Source organism: Bacillus rossius (assembly GCF_032445375.1).
Source record: "Bacillus rossius redtenbacheri isolate Brsri chromosome 4 unlocalized genomic scaffold, Brsri_v3 Brsri_v3_scf4_1, whole genome shotgun sequence".
In the NCBI taxonomy this organism is placed as follows: Eukaryota; Metazoa; Arthropoda; class Insecta; order Phasmatodea; family Bacillidae; genus Bacillus; species Bacillus rossius.
The window spans coordinates 28,127,171-28,152,350 of NW_026962010.1; the positions used below are offsets into that span (position 1 = coordinate 28,127,171).

The following is a 25,180-nucleotide window of genomic DNA, read 5'->3' on the forward strand; positions in this document are numbered from 1 at the left end:
TGAATTGAGAACCTCCTCCTTTTTGGAAGTCGGTTAAAAAGTACTTGAAATCGCTATAATGATATAATTATTTCCATGAAATGAGTAAAGAATGGAAAGGATATGGAAATATACTAATCTTAGTGATATTTCTTCGGCAGATGAGTGCTCAATAAATGTTGAAAGTAGCAGCTCTAGGGAAATTAGGTAAATAATAAGTCAAGTGAAAGATTTACATAAAACAAAAAATAAGCATTGAAATTACTTGTATTTATACAACCCTAACCTCTTTAAAATATATTAAAACAGTTAACATAGAGTAAATGATTTACACCAGTCCGGCTACCCTGTGGTTGTAGATGGCGTTCGTTGATGCTTGACGAACTCTCAGGTAGGGTTCAGGCCTTGTGACGAAAGGAGTAGTTGCGACTAGTATGAATGAAAAAGGAAGTGATTTTGACATAATTTTAATGTGACACAAGCAGCCCGTGCACAAGGTGCTATCAGATCACTTGACGTTGTACCGACCATGGCCGTTATGCCCGTGCTCCGCACCGCAGGTACCGTATCCCGTTTTAGAGCGCGCCCCTTGCCCAGCCGGATTGAGTCAGGCGAGCGCCTCGGGCGTGACCCCAATAGACATAATGAAATTTAAAGGTACAGAACACCGGAGGCTGAAACCCATAATTCAATTAAGGGAAAAGCCATTAGTACGAAATTACTAATTACACGACATGTAATAAGTGCGTCGTAGCCACTCCGTGCGAGTACGCCACGCACGGAGCAGACAACAAATCTCATTAACAGTCACCGCGGCCACTGGCCTTAATTAAAATGCCCGTGACTATGATCAAGTCAGAATAGGAGAAATCCCTCTAAAACAATTCGCAGTGGGACAATATGTTAGTAAATTTACAGTCGCCAACTTGATGTCACAATTTAAATAATTAAATACATTAAAACCATTGTTAAGCCTTAAGCACCCAATTACCAGGTGCTACATTTTAATTGGGCACCTGGAACATGTTTTAACTGGTAATAGAGTAAATTCAATTAATATAAGTTTTTTGACGCCGACTCACAAAGAAGAGAAAGTTTCTCTTCCTTGCGAGGCTGCCATGTTCGGGAGTCTCAAACCACTCCGCGCCGGGAACAGACGTGTGTCCGTGGGCAGCATTCAAGTTTCTTTCATTGATTATTTTTATTCTGTACTAAATCTTTAAATTTAAAACCTTTTATTAATTCATCACTGCCCACGTCGACTCGGCGCGTATTTTACGGAACCAAGCCTATCCCGACCGTCTTCATCGTGATACCGCGCTGCGTATCCTATCACTCACGTAAGTGTTTCGCCGAACTTAGGAGCCCGCTCATCGACCCCCCCCCCCCCCCCCCGCAACCGTTAACTTTCGGCGCTGGCCGTCTCCAGCGAGCATCGACGAACGCCCCGCGAGACTGCCGCGGTAACCATTAGTGTCGCATAGTGTTATGTTTTTTTTGTGTTAATTGTGTAACGGCTAGACGTCGCCAAGTGTTGGTGAGAGTGTTTTGTAGCGGGACTAAATTAAAGGTAATTCTCACCAACTCGTGTACACTAATTTTCTGTAGTCTCCCGTCCTCCACACGGCCGAGCGGCCTTCACAGTCAAGGAAGAGCCATTCAGGTTACATTCAAGCCGTGTACCTGGCGGGGCACGCGGGGGCAGAGTACCCACGACCCAACATCAACGGCCTAGCAGCCCGCTAGCCTGGCGCCCCTCCGGACAACAGCAGCATCGCGACGCCCGTAGCGCCAGTCAGGTACCCCCCGGACCTTTCACAGAGGTCGGGTGACGGCACACTCAGCCTGAGATGTTATGTACCTGTGCTTGAGAATACTTTCATACAGAGAGTTCTCAATCGGCTACCCAAAAACAGTAGCCTACATGAACTGGAACTTCACTTGCAAATTACCACGAGTAGGCATGCGACACATATCAAAGGAAACAGTTTTACGCGGACATCTCATGCTTAATGCAGTTCTGGATCCCTAGGGCACAAAACGTGAAACAAATGACTAAGTTCACAAATTACACATGGGTCCAAATTTCCATGAAAACTGAGGTTATCACCAGAGGAGGTGAAAAGAAAAGAAGAAAAAAACATTCCTGGGGTTACACAAGGGCACAGGTCACATGTACACATGTCCCAAATAGGCAATACGTGACCTGCTGCACAGACCCAAGAACCCTGAATCTTTGGCATGTGAATGAAGTACCTATAGAAGGCTGCAACTTTAGTCCAGGAACAGCCCAGCATGGGTAATGATGGAAGTTAGCGAATAGTCCACAGCTACCCAAGGAGGGGTCCACACAGCATGGCTTTTCGAGTACAATGCTCAAAATGCGAAAATTCGTGAAAGCGACATGTGAAACGAAAGTCAGTTTAGTTATCGACAGATTCTTTAAACCTCGTTGGAAGGGGACCGGCTAGGGAACTGATAGAAAATGATTCAAGCGACTTACTCTATTGACTCTGACGTCGTCCGACCGAAGGCCACCTTAAAGCCCGACCTGCAACCGCCAGTATTCAACCCCGCTAACAGAACGCGCCCCTAGCCATGGCCCATCCGAGTCAGGTGAGCCACCAGCAACCAAGGTAGAACCCGGCCCCCTAATAAACAGACCGACATTACAGCCGACCACGTTGCAAAAACAAACACAGAATATTAAACAACATCACGTATAAATTAAAAGTTGATTAACGAAAGGGCGACGTAGGAGTGCCCAGGCACTCACGTGTGTAAATACGTCGATACGTGTGTGAGTGTCCCCCTGGCGGCCTTCTGCCCAGATTAGTTAATTAACCCATGTGACATAATTATTAACCCCTTGTGTTCGTTATTACCCCCCACCAGAGTAGTCCGGCAAGAGACGAACAGTCACTGGTGTGACGTATAATTTAAAGGACATAATTCGTAAACATACTAACTCTAAATTGTAGAAGGGATGAGTAATGGTAATTAGCCTTAATAATTAATGTAGGAATTCAGCGCCCTTAAAATATCTTATTAACGTGTCACATCAGAAATTAACGTAATGAGGTCAACCCTGGCGCGAGGGGCACCGAGCCTCGGCCGGACACCATGACATGACGCCAGTACAGCGCGACTCGTGGACCGTGGCAGACGCATGTCCCATGGAGAGACATCATCCATTGTCTGTATTGAACTCACTTCTGGTAATTATAGTCACTTCCTCGAACCCTCTTTTTACTTATCTCTCCGTGCGTACCCGGTCCAATTTTCGGTCCAGAACTTAATCCGGTCGCTTAACTTTTAAAACCCCCTGCACCACACTTGGTCTGCGGGGTAGTTTCAGTATACGGCACGGGCCGCCTCCCGAACCACTGAACTTGAACTAAAACCAGTCGCTCCGGCGCTGACACCACCCCGTAAGGGAGCTTGGACGAATTTAGCTGCGGTCCGCGCTCCACTACAGTGGACGCGAACACCGCCTCGAGACATTGATATACGGGATTGGCCGCCTCCAATCGCCCTCACCCCTCTTTGAGTAACCAGGCTCAGAACCGCCTAGTGCCACGTAATAATTAGTAATTTTGTGCGACGCCTCGAATCTGGAACGTTGACGCCGTCCCCGCTACCTCTGACTATTTAGACGGGATTTTTGTTCGGGTTCGTGATCTCAGGGAAGGTTCGGCCTTGTGGCTAGAGGTAGGGGTCAACGCAGTAGGACTCCCCGAGCTGTTATGGCCACTCGGGATGCCTGAAGAATAATGCAAAGTTTAGTTGGAGAATTTAATACAGCACAGCCCAATACATGGTGCTGCCCGTTCTGGCCGTAACGGTTTGCCCGACGCGACTAGTCACACGCGCAGCTCACTTCCTCAGTGGCGGCTCACGATTTTAATGCGCGTGAGGGGCGGACTTGTACACGTGATGCGATAGTTACAAAAATCACTCTGACATGGCACACGATATCTTGACGAACAATACACTACACTATTACCTAGCTCTTAATAAACTGGGCTAGCAGCACGTAGGCCCGTGTCTCCGGCGACTCTACGTGATGTCTAGGTGTGTCCCAGGGACTGACTCGTTATTAAGTTCGATGGCACGCGTCGCCTGCTGGCTGCCCCGTGCGGGCCAAAACTATGTAGCCGGTAGGTTAGGTTGGGGCGTGAAGCGCCGACGTAAATTCACATAAACTCCCCACAGTACTTACGTATGACGTAGAACACTCATCTCGGAGCACTGATTTAATTAAGTTAAGTACCTCATGGTAAATTTAGGCCGACCGCGGAATTGTACGTAAAAAGGTTGAAAAGATATTACACTATTGAAAACTACATGTCGGTGAAAGCAAAGGTTGAAGGTTCCGCGTTGCGCGCAGGCTGCTGGCCTGGTTGAGCTCTCGAAGGACACTGCCGGTGTCGCCGCGCGCGACCCCCCCTCCCCCGCCAGCCCTCCCGCGGAAACGTGTGAATTTCGTGGGAAACTGAACCGGCCAGGTTCGGGACAAATCGCACAGTGAAATATGATTTTGCAAAGACTGAATTATTAATTAATGAAAAATAATGTTTAATAAAAACCTGTGGAAAACATAATTAAAATAATTTGTTGTAGTGCGGCGGAGGGATATGCCACACCCGGCCGGATCCTTCCGCCGGCGCAGCACTCGTTGCATGGCGTTCGCCTCGTCGCACGCACTACACTTTGCTGCGCGCACGAGCGCGTTCGGTGCACACGTTTTTACGAGACGTTGACGAGGCATAGCGGTCTATGCGACAGAGGAGCATTGGCGGTCGGCGTCAACGTCTTTAGTAACCTTGTGCGACGCGCCACCACGTAACATTCAGTAAACTTGTGCAACGTCCCATCACGTAACATTTTTGGTAAACTTGTGCCACGTCTTATTACTTAACTTTCAGACTAACTTTGTGTAATTGTGTAACTTCTGTATTGTGTGACGTCACCCTCTGTACGACGTGGTGTGTAATCAATGGTATTACACCAAACCCACAGTCGCATGAATAAACGACGCACGTCATTTGTTGCACTACTTCAGCGCCTAATCAACGAATCCCCAATCACCACCAAGTAGGGAATTCCTCATATCCCACGCAACACCGCCGACGATCCTAGTGGGCCACGCAGGGCAATCGACCCCACGACCCACCTATTGACCAGAAACAGAGCTAGTCTGGCGCCCATCCGGAAACACTACATCGACAACAGCCATTCCCGCTAGGAGCTGCACTGGGACTCGAGCTCGAGACCCCGGACGACGGCAACTCTAAGCTCGGTGATGGCAAGATGTTGAAGACCCCACAGTGTACAGAGGAACCTGGTCCCGGAACTGGGTGAACAGTGACTACCACAGCCTCGGTAGCTCCGGGCCATCGAGGCTGCGCTTCCCGCGCGAGCATGCCAAGAGTGGGAACGACAGGCTGAGATTTGCGACATAAGTGCACAGCGAACACTAGTGGTTTTAATTTTAAAATTAGTTAAAATTCAGGACATTACATTATATTAATAACTTCTTTACAAATACATAAAAATAAGACATAATGCTTATTACTGCCTGAAAGTTGTGGCAGCAGAAGGATACACACACACACTTCCCCTGTAGAGGGGTACAAGGTCATTCTCGCCACGTGGGTGGCTATCGATATCATGGCCCCGGGGCCTTACACGTCGCTGCACTGCACTACACTTGCATGTTCGCCTAACACCTTCAGAGGGGGCGTTGATGTGGCATAACAGCCTGTGAGACCAGAGGAGCACTGATGGGTGGCGTCAAAATTAGCCAAGGTATTTAAATGATGTGTTGGCGAGTGAATACCTGACAACATTATTTAATCACTTATATTGCCTTATTCATAAATATTAACTATCGATAATAGGAAATACAGTTATTTTTCCAATTTTTATTTAAATAACCTTTAATAATGTATAAAATAACCAAAATGTAGATTTTGAAATTTTAAATTTTGTCAGATATAATGGCAAAGTTATTATAAAATTGCGTTCTTAAATTATACAAAAGGTAACCATAAATAAAAAAATAAAAGCTATTTGTGAATTGACTTTATAACCAAAACACAATTTATCTTATTGTAGGATAAAATTTAAGTTTCTTTTATTCCACCCAAAAAGGTAAACTTGTGCATAATCTTTTCCTTCCAATATCGAACTTTAAAATAGGGCATTCGGCTACTATCTACATTGCAGCCGTTATCGTTTTGACCCCAAATGTACACCCGCTTATAATTGTCCTAACTTCAATAATTTTTACTTCAATTATTAAAACTCTGGAAGTTTGACTTAGCTCAAATTACATTGTCTACTAAGAGCTACTGTTTTTATCAGTGTTGCCAATGCAGGTGTTCATTTTTACCCTCATGTGAAAGCAAAAATACCCGCTTTTACCCGCACTCCTAAAAAAAATTGTAACTAAGGGCGGACACCCACAAGAGCTTGAACGAGAACATCAATACCTGTTTAACATCTAGCTGGAACGTAAAACTTATCGTTTATACAGTTTTATCAAAACAAGAATTTCATGCTGTGAGCTTTTTAACCATTTTGAAAGTAGGTATTTATCGTATAATAAATGGCTGTCTACAAAGCATTAAAAATATTTTTTTATGTAGGTATGTACACATTTAAATTATTAAATAAATACAAATATAATTGGAACATAATAAGCACTACATAAAACAACTTCTATTATGGCCAATTGCCTTATAAAATTACACTGTAATTTAAATCGTATAAATTTACTATAAAAACACCATATGTTCTGTAGTTTCAGTTCCACAGTTTTGTGTTCACCATTGTCTTGCTGGGATTGAATGAAACACAGCCTCCCTCGGCTTCAATACCTTCCTTTGAACTAATCAAAGCTACCAAAGTATCATTTGATAGTTTGTTTCTGTGATATGTCTTGATGTTTCTAAGTATGCTGAAAAGTCTTTCCACGCATGCATTGGAGAATGGAAGAACCAAGAGAAGTCCCAATACCTTTTCTAGATTTTCGAAGAGTTTCGCTCCAGCTGCATTCTTGAGATTGAAAACATCCTTCCAATACTCCTCTGCTGGTTTTGAACTATCAAGACCAAGTTTTGCATGGTCTAACATCGCATGTTGCCGCCATTCATGGTCTACAGCTTGAGCACTTACATGGTCATTTAATATAGGAAAACGCTTCAGAACTGGCATAATTGATGGAATCTCTAAAGACTGGGCAACACAAGGCTCAACTATGTTGACAACATCAAACACTTTGTCACTAAAATCAAACCTACTTTTGATCTGTGATACAAGCTCGACATAAAACTGGAGGCATGATTTTAGAAAAAACTGTAAATCATTTTCACGAACATTCTTATCTTCTGTAAGTTTGTCCAAACTACTTTGTGCAAGGATTCCAAGATATACTTTATTTAAAGCAACATAGTTTGATGGATTTTTATGTTCAATTGTCAATACATCCATGCCTTTAACATATGATGGACTCATAAAATTACAGCATAGGGTCTTCAGAAGTCTTTCAACTTCTGGTTTGAGTCGATGGAGCAATGGCATTTCACCTTGAAAGAGCGTGTTGAAATTTGTCAAAAGACCAAGAACATATGACATAAACTCCATATACATTTTAGTATACTTGTTTTCCATGGTCTTCAGCATATCTTCTGTTGTTCTTGAAGGATCTTCAAAGACAGACTCTCTAAGATATGATTCAAGTGCTAAGTACTGCTCTAAAACCCTGTCAATGCAAGCCTTCAGTGACAACCAACGTGTGACAGCTGGAGAAAGAATGTTATGAATTTCTGTTTGGAAAAAAATTTGAAATTCTCTCAGTTTTTCTCTTCTTATGTAACTCCTACTAAAATGAGCACCAAGATTTCTCAGCAAATCTTCAACTGAACGAGGAAGTACTAAGCAAGCTTTTGAAGCAGCCAGATGAATCATGTGGCATGAACATTTTATGCAAACAATGCCTGGCACATTTTCTTTCAGCAAAGAAAATACAGAATGATGTTCACCAACCATCACATTTGTTGTATCAGCAGAAAAGCCGACAATATTTGACAGTGGAATGTTTTTCAGATGTAAGCAATTTTTTAGGCACTCAAACAAATCAGTTGCTGCACTAGAAGTCACACTCACCATGTCCAGGAAACTTGTTACAACACTGTGAGTTTCATTATTATAGTACACTACAGCAAATGCGCACTGTTTCACAGAACTCATGTCAGTGGTTTCGTCCATAATTATTGACAAAAATGTCCCAGCTTCAGCTAAATGCTTATGCAATTTTGATTGGAAAGCTGGACCTAGAACGTCTTTCACAACTGCTGTGGCTTTGGTTCGTCCCAAAGTAACATTTTTTGCAATCTTTGAGTCAGGGAAAATATCTGCACATAATGGTACTAATGTATCAACCAATGAGAATGGTAGGTTGTTAGAAGCTATCAAACCAGCTAATTTAATTTCGGCTCTTTTAACTTCGTCTGAAGTTATAAATTTTAAACTCGTCAGTTTGTGTGAAGTGCTTACTTGTTGCCAGTTTAACTGGTGTTTTGACGAATTACTGTGACGAGTGATATCATTCTTGTGTGCAGTTATGTCAACTCTACATACTGTACAGTACGCTAACTCATTGCCTAAGCTAGTTTTGTTGGATTTTTGTAACCAGGACTTGAGTTCTGGTATTTGCAACCAGGAATCACAAAACTTATTAGTCCTTTTTATTTTCCCACTTATTTTTAACTTTTTTCTCGGGTTTTTAAGAACACAATGACTTTGTTTTTCTTCAGATTCTGCTATAATATCTAAACTTGTGTCTGGATTGCATTCATGGAGTCTTATTTCTGCCGACTGAGAGCTGCAAAAAATAAACTCAAAGTAACACGATTTTTAACAAAATAATTCAACAAAAAAACATTAAGGTAATAATCATGTGACAAATTTTCATTGAATTCGATCTATTGGTACATACTACATGCTAAAGCTCTTTAAAAATGATATTAAATGAAAACAAAGATTATTATTAAAAGCAGAAAGAGTTATGCCGAGTGAATAGCTGAGAGTGGTTGTCCCATTTCGTTTGCTATAGTGAGTTGAGACACAATTCCAATCACTTGATGACATCGTGATATTAAAGAGAATTAACTTAATAAAAATTGGATGTGATTTAAAGTAAAAATTTATTGAGTGAAACATGTTCTTATAACTGCAGGCTAATATACTGACGTCCCTCGGCTTCAGGTCCCCGTTTTCCCGTTGAAATAAATGTCCTGTTATGCCCGTACTGCCCTCGTCGGAGAGGTGTGGGTCCAGGCCAACGTGGCCGGGACCGGGAAAGGCGGGACCTGGAGGGAGAGTGAAGTGATTGCGAGGAATGTTGGTAGGTTGTCGCAAGCAGAACACGGCATTAACGAATTTCACGAGCCGTCTTTTATTAACGCTTATAAAGTCCTGCCGCAGCCTGGCGGAACCGTCGCGGAACAAGTGCCCTACCACGGCGACACGGACTCCCTGATGATGGGGCGGTTCTCAAATACGTTTCGGCGCGAATCGTAAAGTTTATTAATGCTAGGCTGACCCAGTGAGAGAGGGCCCGAAGACGGAGCGCTGTACATACGCGGCCCGTTACGTAATGTTCCGTGGACGGCGAAAAGTTCAGAGACTCGTAGCACCACGTTCGCGTTGTAGAAACTGCCCGCTAGACACGTCTCCCGATGACTCGTAAGTTAACAATGCTAAGCTGATTCGCGGTGGCAGCTCAGCTGCCGTGACCGACTGCGGACTGAGCGAACGTTCAATCCCGAGCGCAACGTGCGCGGCTCGCGGAGCAACGAACACGTCTGTCTCCGCTCGAGACCAGGACGCGACTGCCTCTCCCCGCTCGCCCGCGGGCCGGCGCCCGCGGGTGGCGGGGAGGGAGGGGAAAATCGGCCGGCGTGGGAGAGAGCTCCGTCCCGCGGCGCGCCAGGCTGCAATTACATATTACGGCGAAACGCTTCAGAAAAAGTTATTGAATTATTTACAAAGACATACACGAGACATTAATTACACAGCGAACTTGCACAATGAATAATAAATAAAATAAGTTAATTACACACATTCAAATCCCTCAATCGTTTACAAATATATACACACTGAAATAAAAGATAAAGTCACATAGAAAAAACACTCGTTGGCATGCTAGGGCGCACGCGGGTGCGTCCCTGGCCGTCGCACACACTGGGGTTCACTGGGGGGGGGAAAACAGGCCCCCTCAGGCCCGCGTCGGTGGCCAGGTACGGCCTCTGTATCTGGGAGGGTACGACGACTGTCGTCAATACGTTCAAAATGAAAATTTATTAAATATTCACTGTCCTTATTGATATTTACTCTACTTGCACTTCAGTTTTTCATGCACAACAGCAACAAGATATTTCTCACCCGCAACTTGGTTCTTGGTCGCTATTTTGACGTAGCCCTAGCCACTTTTCCATATTGTTATTTATAATCAAACTTTATAGTTCAGACAATATGCATATTGATGTTTAGAATGCAACCTAACAGTTCATAACAAATTCCCGCACAGCAAAACAATAGCCATACACCACCACAACAATGTCTAAATAATAGTCACAGATATCAGGATAATTTACTGAGGCATAATTTTAGGTTAAAAGTTCAATCATAGATATAATTACATAAATGATTTCCTCCTGGGCTAAAATATACTGATAAATATTCTAGGTTATATAATGTTGAACAATATTATCTGGAACACATATTTCCAATGGTTACAGCAAAAACTTTACCCTTCATCAAAAGTGTTATTTCTCATTGTACAAAAATACCCTCATTTTACCCGAAACCAGAGAATACTCGCAATTTTCCCCGCACTAGTTGAAAATACCCGAAATTCGGGTAATTACCCGCAGATTGGCAACACTGGTTTTTATTTTCTTATTTTTTTATTAGATATATCGGTTATTGTTTTATATCGATCAATCGTTCATTGTTGGCTCTAAACAAAATACAGCTGCTCAAGAGCCAAACATAACTAGCAATTTTAAGTTGACCTGACTTGTTATTTTTTGTGAACCAGTAATTTTTTGACTTAAATACAGTTAGTTAATTATGGAAGTGTATCTTAAGTGACTTTAATATCGACTGTGTTGTATATTCGTGACTACATTATAGTTAACTTGTAAATATTTTTCTTATATAATTTTGTCAAAAAATATTTTATTATATAGGCACATATATAAAGTTTTCAGGTGATATAATAATTTTTTTCATCGTCGTTATTCGAAAAGTAGAAAGGTAAGCTTATACTTCAAATAAAACCGATTTTCGAATGTGTGCCATTATCACAAACAAAAAAAAAATTATCTTGGCAGTGTCATATGTTTAGAGGCTTGTTTACAAAATGTTCTCTTCTGAACTCGCATGTGCTCAATCTCCCAGCAGGCTGCTGTGAAATGGCTTAGCGGTTTGCAGCATGCCGGCGTTGGAAGAGGGAACAAGAGCGCTCGGCCCTATGAGGCTGGCCCCGTCAGGCCACCATGACTCTCGCTGCGTCATGAAGGAGACCCCTGCCTGAGCGATGGAACTCAAGGTCTGGGTGGACGGGATCCAGCGGATTGTTTGTGGTGTCACGGAGAACACCACATGTCAAGTGAGTACGTCAGTTGTGGCCTGTATCTAGACTTTTTGGAAACTTATAAGTAATAGACTCTATTGCCCATAAGAATCAGACTAGGATTAGGTAATATCTCCAGTATGTCATCAAAAGCTACATAAGATATATCTTCCTCATCAGCTCTAAATAAAGAGGCATTGTTATTTGCTACTTTTAGGCTCATAAGTTTGACTTCGCCCTCTTCATCTACATCACTCTGGCAAATAGTGACGTAACGTTACATCTGACATTTGTTTTTTGTGGCAAACTGTGCCAGTACAAACACACTATGTTGGATGTTATTAGCAGTAAGTTCTAAACCATTAGGTCCAGCGTCTATTGGAGAATTATTTTCTCTTTTATCTGGTGATGTATCAGGCATTAGAAGATCTCTTTCATCATCGTCTGCTGATTCATCAGAAAATACTTCTTCATATGTTGTTTTTTGCAAACGAGATAGTTGCAGGGCTTTGACGTAATTAAATTTATTTACGTAATATTTATGCATTTTTTAATGTCCTTAATAGCCATAGGTTTCTCAAAAACAGTTCTTAATGCTAGGTCTTCATGACATTTACTGAAATCCTCATCATTCATCAAAATTATTTGTACCTTTGAGTTTTTGTTTACAGCTTCAGAAAAATCGTGTGTATTAGACACAATTTTCTCTCTCCTCATCACTAAATTTCGTACGTGACATTTAAGGGCACCTCCAATTCCGTCTACTAGCCCTTTCCCGTGAGAAGTGGCAAAAAATTTCCACGTGATTTTCAAATTATTACATTTTTCAATCATTGGAAGAGAGTTACCAATAAATCGGTTTTTGAATTGTGAAGCTGGACCATCTGACCTTATGCGCACTTCTTTTACATCTTCAGTTGTTTCTATTAATATCCTATCAATATAAGGTATCACAGTATCTTTATTGTGATTAAGATTATTCGATGCTATCACAATTGCATGCTATTTTTGATGAAACCATAAAGACACAGTAAATAAAGAAACTTATGGCTGCACCCAATGATATGATTGAATTTCATCCTGCGAAACACAGGTATAATTTTCTGCAAAGTCGACTTGCGCAAATTTGCAATATGAACTCATACAATCACTGCGATCTTGATTGTAACACTGTGCTTGTTCCCTTTTTATGTAACTGTGTTCCTTAAACTGTGGAGTCATTTTCGAAATATGTTCACAGAGCATCGACACTGTACCTTTCAGTAAAACCTTTCTAAGTCGTCCATTTTCCTCTTTCCATTCATACCAGCTAACTTATTTATCTTTAATGGAACAAGTAGCTTTTTCTAATTTAGACTGCATCATATTTTTACTTTTTGTACATTTATCATTCCAACAGGATGTTGTTGGTGCTTCACATAGAGCAATTTTTGTCAAAAAGTTTTTGTCGTAACCAGGGAAGTCAATGCAATTTTTGGACAGTGCGTTTACAGCTAACATGTAATTTTCATGATACTTGCAAAGGCAAACATTTTCAGGTGTTTGGCAACTTAGAAAAACATGTTTTGGTCGTAGTTCAGCAAACTTACTTTTACCTATACATGTTCCAAATTCATCACAATACAGAGCATATGTTTCGAGAACATTGCTGAACAAATGCCTGTTTTGCATTTTAACTTTTTTTCCATCTTCGAGACAAACTATTGTTGTGTCTTTAATGCCAGGATTTTGGCGACTAATATCGTCACGGACATAAAAATTTTTGACTTTTGCAACTATTTCAGCAGAGATGGTTTTCTTCGGTTTGTTGCGTTTAGGCATTATTTCAGGAGTTATTTGTGTTGCTAATGTATGCACAACTGCTCTACACTTCGAAGGACTCAGCAGCAGATTCCGTTTGACATTTGCAACCTCTTTTCCATATTAGCTTTTTGAGGCAAATGCTTTAGTAGGAGTCGCATCTTTGGCAGCTGTATCAGTGGATTCTAACATTAGTTTTTTTTCTTTAATCTTACTTCTGTATCTTCCAGGGTATGTTGATTTTAATCAGCATGATTTAAATCGTGATTTAAATCATGATTTAAATCATGTGATTTTTTTTTAAAATCAGTGAATAAAATCAATTTATAATATGATTATATGAACATTAATATTTCCTATACTGTATTGTTTAAACCAAGTTATCATGTCTACTTACATAAAAATTGACAGCTGCAAAGATAGAATGAAAATTGAATAGTACTTAATTTCTTCTACAATGTATTTATAGTTATTTTGAAACACTTGTTAAATATAGGTGGGTAAATGTACCTTTAAATGCCACCTCATTTTCTCTCTTCTCTCCTCCACCTCATGTGTTTGTGTTGTGTGTGTGTCATATCTCCTTGGCAACAGGTTTGTCTTCCAACAATGTCAAATGCTATTTTTAGAACTGTAGGAAGGAAATTTTCAGTTCTTTGGTATGTTTGGTTTGGTTCAGTCAACATTAAGAAATTGCCTGGGTACAGAAAAAGCTGCAAAACTTGTATTTTTGTTTAAAATTTTAAATAAGTAATATTTTATGTAGAAGTTTTACTTTGAATAGGTACTCTCGTATGTGTACAATTCTGAGAAGAAGAAAAAAAGGAAATTGTGGTTTTGGTTTAAATTATGTACTTTATTTAGAACAATTGGACTATAAGACTATAAGGGATGACAGAAGTGACAAAGTTACATTTAAATATGATATATTTTCAATGATGTAGTTATTGGGTCATTCCATGTCAAATCAACACACCCATTTTACCTCACCATCTCAGGTTTTGATGAAATTTTGTGCAGATGGTACCTCCATACAGACTAACAAAAATATATAATTTTAGAATGATATATCCATCCGTTTTGAAAATAATTGCTTTGTAAATTTTCGAAAAAAACACCCAAAATTGCACGATAGGCATATTTTAAAATTACCATAACTCTTCTCCAAATTAAGTTAGAAAGGTAAGACAGGTGTCATTTTGCAGCATTTGGTATGGCCTTTCATGTGATATGTAACACAATAATATCTAGAAAAAAATAATTTTCAAAATAATTTTTGAAATTTAATTTAAAATTTTTGGAAAAAGTGCATTTTTTTTCCTTCAAAAAATTCTATAAAATTTTTTGTACAAATATGAAACTGTCTACAAAGTTTCAAAATGGAGAGTTAATGGGTTCATAGTAAAATTAATTGAAAACAAAGTCCCTTTTTGTCAAACCTCAGGTTAAATGTTGGCAGCAAAGGAAAGGATAACAGAATACATTAAAATCTTGTTGTAAAATACACAAAAAAAATCAGATAATTATATTCTGTACACTGAAAGTATCTTAAACTGAACAATTTTTTAATTAAATTTTGCAGGGAATTTAAATTAAAATGAGAAATACTTTATGCTGAAGTACAATATACCTATACAAGATTCCCCTACACAATAATTTAAAATGAGAAATAAATTGAAGAAAGGAAATTAGCACTCACATGTTTGATTGCAATTTTCAATTATAGTACTTGTAAAAGTCCTCATTGGTTTTTAAAGTGTCATTTTCAGATAGCACATAAATTCTTCCAGTTGGTGTCACAGGATTTACTGTACATAACACATCTGTGAGAGGAATCCATAATACATCTGGTTTCCCTGGATAAGAAAAGGATGGTGATGGTCCAGCAGGGTGGAGAAATGTTACTTTCACTTCATCAATTTCTTCGTTTTTCTCCATAACATAAGCTAGCCACCAGGTCTTGTCATATACAACTGCAGTGTAGCCCTTTACGTCTCCTATTTGTGGTTTGTCTAGTGATCTTGTAACAGTTACTTGTGATGAATGTGTAGCTCCAGAAAATATTTTCACAGTAATTTTTGATGTGCTTGAGTCAACAGGTATAAATGCATGATATTGCTGAGTTCCTTGGATGGTAATTGCCTGATTGAAATGATCTTTTAAAAATATTTCTGACTCAATGTAATTCTCTTGTGTAGTGAAAGTGAAATTAATACCAGAAATAATTTCTTACTGCCCATTCATAAAGCTGGAAAGTCAAGATCTGGTTTTCGTTGGGCCGTTGCAAGCTAGCTTTAGCTGCTAATCTCTTAACCGTACCTCCAACTCCATCGGAAGGCCCTTTACCGTGATCTGTGGCTGAAAAATGCCATTCAGCTGATATGTTGAAGTCTTGCTTGTGAAAACACAAATTAAATGTGTAAACAGCAACTGTATTGTGCTCTAGGCAGTTATAAATTACAACGTAGTTCAAATGTTCAATTCTTTTTTCTCGTTTATAATATATCACAAATGGCTGAACTGTGGCATGTCCCTTAGTCAAGTGGTAAGTCTGGGCTTCATCTTGTACAACCATACTGTAGTTTTCTGAAAAGTCGAGTGTGATGACAAATTCAGATTCTTTTAAATTTTCCTTTAAGTGATTCATGAAAGAGGTCTGTTGTTTTGCAATAAAGTCGTGGCGGACTAAGAGTGACAGCTTGTCACAGAGTAAATCTATGAAATCTGCTGATGATTTCTGCAGTGTCTCTAAATTGCAACGGTCAACTGAAATCCACTGCTGAAATGTGATCTTTCGTATCAGGTGCTCTTCAAATGACTTCTCAAGGACGGTCCGTATTGCTGCAGTACCAGGACAATATATACAATGTCCAATATTGCAATCTGTTGGTGGATTGCATACCATTTTTGGTAGGCAATGTTTGTAGGTTTTGAATTCTCCATTTGTTAAATCACATAATCTTGCATTTTCAATCATCAATTTGACATTTTGATGGATTGTACATACACACACTGCATGTGTCCCACTAGAACCCGCTAAAATACAATGCTTTGGCCGAAGCTCTGCAAATTTTGAAAAAACCTATTTTAATATTTGGCAATTTCTCCTTGAATAAAGTGTATCCCTCTTTCAGATTGCACAAAATAAGTCTTTTTGATATTTTTGATTTATTTTTATTAGGTTCAGTGACTGTTATGCAGTCTTTAACACCAGGCATCACTCTACTGACATCATCATTTTCATAAAATAAATGGACAGCTTCCACTACATCTTCTGAGAGGTGTTTGCCTGGTTTGGGGTTAGGACTTTCTAACATTCCTTTTTCAGCCAAGAGTTTTTTTGATTGTCGTACCATGTAGTTTGGCGCATCAAACTCTCACATTATTTTTCTAACTCCCCAATTTGGTGGTAAACAGGTTAATATCATTAACTTCTTGTTCCTACTAGTAGAACTCAAGAAATTGGCTTTGAGGTTTTGCAAAACTGATTCCTCTAAATCTTCACCATCATCCTCAGAGAAATTATCTGACAACTCAAAAAGTTTCCTTTTGATCGTGGAGTCAATTGTTTTAATTTTTCTGGTTGCATAACTTTTTGATTTGAATTTTTTCCTATTAATAGGAGATTCTCCTAGTCCTTGTAGTGAAATATTTAATGAACCAATCAGCTCTGAGGATGCAGAAAAACTGGGATCTTTATCAGAATCTGATCTTGATTCGTTATCCTGGTGAGTAGTAGAAGAAGCAGCAGCTGTTTGTAATTTCTATTCTACAGCTATCACAAATTTTTGCTCCCTTTGGCAATCCAGAAAACAAACTGCACATCCAACTAGTAACATTCCTTAATTTTCTTTTTTCCCTAATGTTGTGATTGCTTTTTTTAATGGATTAAAACACTGTAACTTCAAAAATGATTCACTGAGGGCCATTTCTTACCGTAAACTGCCCACCTTTTCATAGGGTTTCAGTCACTATCATGATGAACACATTACCTTTTTAAAAATAAATATCAACATTCTCAATTCAAAATGCATAAACTCCACTAATAATATAAAACAAATGGTCACTTTTTATATAGGCGTAGCACTGATACTTGTATTAACAACTTTGATGCTACATCAGAACAATACAGACTCCTAGCATAAACTAGCTGAAACCACTACTGTAAAGTACTCTGAAAGAGCTAGGGGGGAATCCCAGGGCAAAGCAAGGGTATCACATAGCTAAGGGAATCCCAAGGCAATGCAAGGAGAATCCCAAAGCAAATTGAGGGGAATCCCCAGTAGCTGGATGCTTGTCTGAAATAATCTTTGAAATCCTGTATTAGAGACAAGCAAAGTGTAGCACTAGAATGAATTACAATTGTGTTATTATTGATTTTTAATCAATTTTATGTGTTTATACTTTCAACATAACTTATTATAATTATAAAAATGGTTAAATATCATAATTGGGTAAAGTAAAGTAGAAATATGGTTACAATTACCAATTAATTTTACTATGAGCCCATTAACTCTCCACTTTGAAACTTTGTAGACAATTTAATATTTGTACAAAAAATTTTATAGAATTTTTTGAAAAAAAATTAAAAATGCACTTTTTCCAAAATTTTTAATTTAAATTTTAAAAATTATTTTGAAAGTTATTTTTTTTCTAGACATTATTGGGTTACATATCACATGAAAGGCCATACCAAATGCTGCAAAATTACACCTGTCTCACCTTTCTAACTTAATTTGGAGAAGAGTTATGGTAATTTTAAAATATGCCTGTCGTGCATTTTTGAGTGTTTTTTTTCGAAAATTTACAAAGCAATATTTTCAAAACGGATGGATATAAATTCTAAAATTTTATATTTTTGTTAGTCTGTATGGAGGTAACATCTGTGCAAAATTACATCAAAATCTGAGATGGTGAGGTAAAAATTTTTATTAAAAGTGTGTTGATTTGACATGGAAAGACTCTATTTTCTATGAGACATCTTTTTTTACTAATGTTAACTATGTTATTATACTAAAAATGTTCATAAAGTGACATCATTAATGTTTCCTTAAAACATTATGCAATGTAAAATGTGGTTATTTCAAAGAAAGAAAATTAGGCTAGTTGTCTTTACAAAATGAATTAATCTTTTATTAATTGTACTGTAGAGCAAAGTCAAGTCTTGAAAACATTCATGAAAATGTACTGTATATTACACAGATTACAATTTTTTATATTTTAATCAAAAAATCGTATTTTAATCAAAAAACCTGATTTTAATCCAAAAAATCTGATTTTTTTGATTTTTTTTAAAAAAAAAATCAGGATTTTTTTATACCCTGGTATCTTCTCATCTCTTCTGATTTTCTTTCACGTAAGGCTTTAAGCATGTCAACCTATGCTGTTTGTTTTATCAAATGTCATTGGTGTTTCCTGTTTTCAGATTCTTTTTTCTTAAATTCAACAAATAATCCTTTAGATTTCAGCTTCTCTCTCTGCTTATGCTTTCTTTATGCAGCTGTTTTTCGCCATCTATGAGAAAAAGAAACAAACAAAAAGCTACAATTAAATATCATACAGGCTGTGATTGACTCGACTTACTATGTGACTGACACTGCAACAATATTTCTTAGAGTTTAGGCATTATAAAAAAAATAATAAATTTTTACTGTCGGCATCATTTGAGGAATGCCATCAAGTAGGATAAAATACTTATTTCCATGATAGTTAAGTAATTTTACTATAGTTAGAGAGAAAAGTATGTCTATTCTGTGACCGACACTACACCTTGACACTCTGATCTTACAAACCTATTATCTCTTAAAAAAATTAAATTCACATGAATAATGCACTCTTTATTCATATCTCATCATTTGAACAGTCAGTATATAATAATATACAACAATAATTCAAAAGACTTACAGTGAAAATTTAATCAAAACTCCACCACAAAAACCACTATCAGCTGAGCTCACGACGCCATTTCATAAATGACAGTGTTGCCAGAAAACAAATATCAAAAAATTGCTGTCATTATAAAAACTTAAATAATATAATGTTGCCACCATATTAAAGTATTTTTACTACCAAAATCAGATATTTATTTTTTTTCATTTATGGTAAACTTACACATGGAATTGCCCCAATGGTTTTATACCAGTATCATCATTAGCACGACTTACTTTTCTTATATACAGGTTGTGGTAAACTGGATATTAATGATGAAAGTGATGCTTATCACATCATGCTCAACAACAGCTATAACAATGTCCAAGGCATAATATTGAAAGGTAATATTCTTAGCCCGGCTTTTCCATGAATTAATAATAAAATTCAGAAAATACATTTTCCAAACACTAGACATGTTTCTGTATTTACCCTGTAAACAGAGTTTCTGAATTATTACTAGTTTCTGATAAATCACCTCTTATAACTTATACTACAATGCGTGTGCATTTATACGGCCAATGCCAAATTTTTGCTTTCCTGTGCGGTTACTTGTATGTTTATGATTCGGAGAACTTGAGTTATATCGTAAAAATGGTCCATTACGTTAGGTTAGCCACATTAAAGATACTTCAAAACATTGTGGGTGATTGGTTGGGGTAGTATATCTAAATTAAAATTACTGTATAATATTTTTAATGCTTGCTTAGGAATTACCAATTTCAGATGAAGCTGTACTAACCCAACCAACCATCCACATTGTTCTGAAGTAATTTTAATGTATCTAACCTAATGTAATCAACCATTCTCACAATTTAATTAAAGTTCTCCAAAGCATCCACACACACAGACCCACAAGGGAAAGGAAAAAAGCGTTGACTGCATCACTGCACAGGTATTGTTGTGCAATCTATTAGGGTGATTTCTCAGAAATGAGTAGGAATATAGAAATGCTGTTTTCAGGGTATAGCCAAGTTAAATAAGACCCTGACGTGGAAAAAATTGTTGGAAAGCTGGAAATCATCTTAAACCCTTTGGTTGGCATCCAAGTAGAGTATCCTGAGTTTTCGCCCTCACAGGTGGTGTGCTTAAGGAGGGGGGTGGAAAAAAACTGTGAAATTATCGGACTTTTTTGTGTTTTTCACACGTAACTCGTAAACGATGCATCTTATGTTAAACTTAGTAGTTAGCATAATTAAATTGTATTTTATTATGCGTCGAATAAGACCACAAACGTCCAAATTGGTTCAGTGGTTTGGCCACAATCGACATTTAATATTATAAATTTTTTCTTTATTTGTAAATATTTTAATTTTTCGCCTGTTTACCGTCAGATATGATCTAAACCACCACTTAGATAAACAAAACCCACAAAATAAAGTTGTAGAGCATTAAATTCTAAGTTGAATAGACACCTTAATTGCAAAAATCAGCTTGATTCTTTGCGAGATATGTCCGATAATCTGAAATCCCAGTTATCATGAAATTGTTGTGCCAACCACTCACCCCACCTCACCCCACCCTACTATTATATATATGTGTGTGTGTGTATATACCTAAAAAATGTGTTATATGAGTGAGGCATGTTGTGGTTGACACAAAAAGTAACTATACTAAACTCCCGATTATCCGTGTTAATTGGGACCCACAGATGCCCGGATAATTGAAATCCAGTAAAAAAAAAAAACGGATAATCCGTTTCACGGTAAGGGCTCTGCCATATGTGAGGGCAGCACCATAAATTTGTCTCCAGTATAATTCTGTGCACAATATAAGTCTTTGTGAACTGTGTCACAGCTTAGTGGAACGTAAACACTATGGCTCTGTGTCGCCATGCGGTCTTACTCCGTCTGCTGGAGAGGCGGCAGTCACCGACTCCTCTTCCTTCCCTCCTTTTTTTATTTATTGTTTCTACCCTTCATCAGCAAGTTATTCTTCCTCCCTTCCCCTTTTCGCCCCCCTCTCCTCATGCTCCACCTCTTTCCCGTGTGTCCATTCGTCCAGCCGAATGGGTGCAATAAGATTTATCATGGATGGGAGTGGATTGTAAGATGTGTTCAACATTGCATATGCTACTGCATCAACCTATAAAATTTTGACAGGACATGCATATTCAAGAGCCGTGCGATGCCACATTTTAGTGCATCTAGCTTTATCTAAAATTATTTTGTCCAAGCTGGACATAGTAGATGATGAGAGCACTTATATAGGTACTGCAAATCTTTGAAGACATTGGGAAACCAACTGTAGACTTTGAAGCATCTGCAGTACAAAGTGTGATGAAAATTTTCTCGGACAAACTTCTGGAACTAGAGCAAAGAGGACCCACCGTTAAACTTTAGGTGCAGTATTACCATATGGTGACAATATTGAAATGCTTCATTCACTCCGAAAGGGTTGGAGATTGGAATGGTCATCTTCAATGTATACAACAAATGTTACCATATTTTCACGCAAGTGGACATTTCCTGTATGCCAAATCATGCCAACTTTACATAGAGGACTTGCTCCAGCTTCAATCTAAACTGACTCCTACTGAATATAAGCATTTCGTAGTGGAAGGCTTCTTCACAGTAAGAATATCTGACAAATTTTGGTTTGGCCTATGGTCAGATATGGCCATAGAACAGACCTTGATGAAATCTATGAAAACGGAAGGAGGTGTAAGTTGCGGAAGAGGCGTAACGGACAGTGTTCTAATGAAGTGGGTATCGTCCATGCCTGCAATCTTGGAGATATGTCTACAGTTAGAAAAATTTTGTGGGGTCACTTTCAGTACAGTAGAGCAACACGTGGATGCCAGGCCATCAAGGATCACTAGAGACGAGCTGGATGTGTTGAAATAAACTGAGTGGTTATCAACACACGACCCTTTCCCGGAAGGAGAATGCATTATGTCAATAGGCACCTGAGTGGTAGGGGACGATAGGATAAACCGTCACGAGGCATACGAAATTGGGCTGAAGGCATTAGACAAATAATTGGCAGCAATTTCAAAGATGTGAAATTTCAAAGGAAAATGCGAGTGACTCCATTGAAAAGTTTCAACTCCAAAGTCACGATCCATGAACAGGAAGTGCCAGTCAATCCTGACACAATCTTCAGGAGGATATCTCTTTTCAAAAAGTCCAATTCTGATCTCAAAACATACTTTGAATTCGAATTGGCACCCTACCCTCTTTCCATATTTGATGAATCAGGCATGAGGAAAACTCGCAAATCCGTGTTATATGACTCATACAGCCCCTTGAGAGATGAAGATGAGGAAAATCATGATTTGTATGATCCAGTCTATGTCATTGATGGAGGTTTTGTTTTGCACAGAGTTTTTTGGCAGATAAGGGAGCAGTAATCCAAAATTTTAGATAGGTATGTGGAATATGTGAAAAAACACTACAACAAAAAAGGCACTGCCATAGTCTTCGATGATTACCCTGAAAATGCTAATGAAACCAGCACCAAATCAGCAGAGCGCCTTCGTCGGAAATCAACTTCCGCTGAATCCACTGCACAATTCGATGAAAATATGATAGCTACAATGCCAAAAGACAAGTTTCTATCTAATGACAGCAACAAACGGTGCCTCATATCAATGCTCGCGAATTGTCTAAAACTTGAAAAAGAGTGCGAGTTTGCAGTGAAGATAGCCAAAGAAGATGCAGACAGAGACATTGCCTAGCCGCATCGATATGTAGCAATAGTGGGAGAGGATACGGACCTCCTAATACTGCTTACTGCATTGGCACCAATTACAACCAGGTTGTGCTCATGAAACCAGGGCAGGGGGCAAATGATAGCACCCGTTACTCACCCTCCAAGTTCAAGTATTCAGACACTGCAAAAAAAATTCTTTTCTTGCACGCCTTCAGTGGATGTGACACAACCTCAGCATTTTTCAGTCAGGAAAAAATTAAATTTGTCAAGACCCTGGAAAAAAAGCAAGGAACTGCAAGATGCTGTGCCTGTATTTATTTCACCTGTAGTCAACAAAGATCAGATTGCAGCCATGGGGGAACAATTTCTCGAGGCTGTTTATGGAGACATGGTTTCCCTGGATGAACTGAGGTACAAAGTGTTCGCCAAAACAGTGGCAAAAAGCAACATGAACCTGGCCTCCTTGCCCCCCACAAAGGCAGCAGCTCGAGAGCATAGCTTTAGGGCCTACCATCAGGTCCAAAAGTGGCTCGGGATCGATAAATATGCACTCAACTGGGGATGGAAAAACAGCAAAGTTGGGTTGGTCCCCATCACTACTGAGAAAGAGGCAGCCCCACTGAATGTACTCAAGACAATATACTGGCAATGTGAAAAAGGATGCAAGGGATCCGGCTGTAGCTGCCGTAAAACGGGGCTTAACTGCTCCTACATTTGTGTAGCTTGCAAGGGGCAGTCATGTGCTAACACACCAAATGTAGACACAGATAAAGCCACTGACTCAGAGCACGATTCTGCAGCTGATGACTTGTCAGGTAAGTCTATTGCCCATTTAATGCTCCTGGTAATATTGTTTTAGTTTGTACAGTTATTTTCACAGTTTGTATTTCCACCACAATAGGTATCAATGTTGTTCACTTATTCAAATTACCATTCATTTACTGTTGCTGATATCATTCTACTTTTTATTCAGATGCTGAAATCATGGACCCCGACCAAATGAATGATGGTGACGAAACAAGCGACATTGAACATGACCTATCCTGTGGCTGCACTGAACAGCAGCCATCTACTTCCAGGCTAGTTGATCCCCAGATATCCACATCTCAAGATAACCAACCATCGACATCTAAACGTAGAAGATTATCTTCGCTTGTTTGAATTTTGAGAATGCACATATTTCTTCGCAACTATAAATATAGTTATTTATTTTTTTGGTCAATCACAAGCCTCATTCATTCCTTTCTATAACCCATTTGGCAGTATGTATAGGGTTAGGAAGGTTGAAGGTTGACCCGAGTGGCGGGGGGGGGGGGGGGGGGGGGGTTTGCCAACAACCTTCATAACTGGGATTTCAGATTATCGAGCATATCTCATGTTGAACCAAACGGATTTTCTCAATTAAGGTGTCTGTTCAACTTAGAATTTAATGCTCTACAACTTTATACTGTGGGTTTTGTTGATCTGAGTGGTGGTTTAGATAATATATGACGGTAAACAGGCGAGAAATTAAAATATTTACAAATAAAGAAAAAATTTATAATATTAAAATGTTGATTGCGGCCAAACCACTGAACCGATTTGGACGTTTGTGGTCTTATTCGACGCATAATAATATACACTTTAATTATGCTTACAACTAAGTTTAACCTAAGATGCATCGTTTACGAGTTACGTGTGAAAAACACAAAAAAGTCCGATAATTTTACGGTTTTTTCCACCCCCCTCCTTAAGCTCACCACCTGTGAGGGCGAAAACTCAGGATACTCTATTTGGATGCTAACCAAAGGGTTTAAGATGATTTCCAGCTTTCCAACAATTTTTTCCACGTCAAGGGTTTCCAGGGTCTAATTTCACTGGGCTAGTAAATATGTGAATGACTCAGTGTCCAAAAAAAGTATTTTCAGAATTTTATTACTACTAATGGAAAAGCAGCGCTGTAAGAATATTACCTATTGTAAAAAGTTGGCAAACTTATAACTCTCTTTAGGAAAATTCAGTGCATAACCAAAAATTATTCTTCCTGGAAGCTATAGAAAAACTACACTCATGAATTTTACTGTGGAATTTGATCACATAACTGGAATTTTAGTTGAATGGTGGTAGGTAATATTTTAAGTAGGCCCTAATGTTTTAACATGTTTGGGATTGCATTTGAAATTAAAAATATGT

General features: G+C 38.8%; 1 protein-coding gene across 1 annotated transcript in view; it reads left to right on the top strand.

Annotated features, from left to right (window-relative positions):
- Positions 1-11,007: 11,007 nt before the first annotated feature.
- LOC134541645 (ras association domain-containing protein 8) overlaps positions 11,008-25,180 on the top strand; it is a 124,313-nt gene continuing 110,140 nt past the window's right edge. Inside the window, 2 exon segments of the mRNA XM_063385223.1 lie at positions 11,008-11,307; positions 11,452-11,662. Of these exon segments, the coding sequence (XP_063241293.1) occupies positions 11,591-11,662 (72 nt within the window). The 5' untranslated portion in view covers positions 11,008-11,307; positions 11,452-11,590.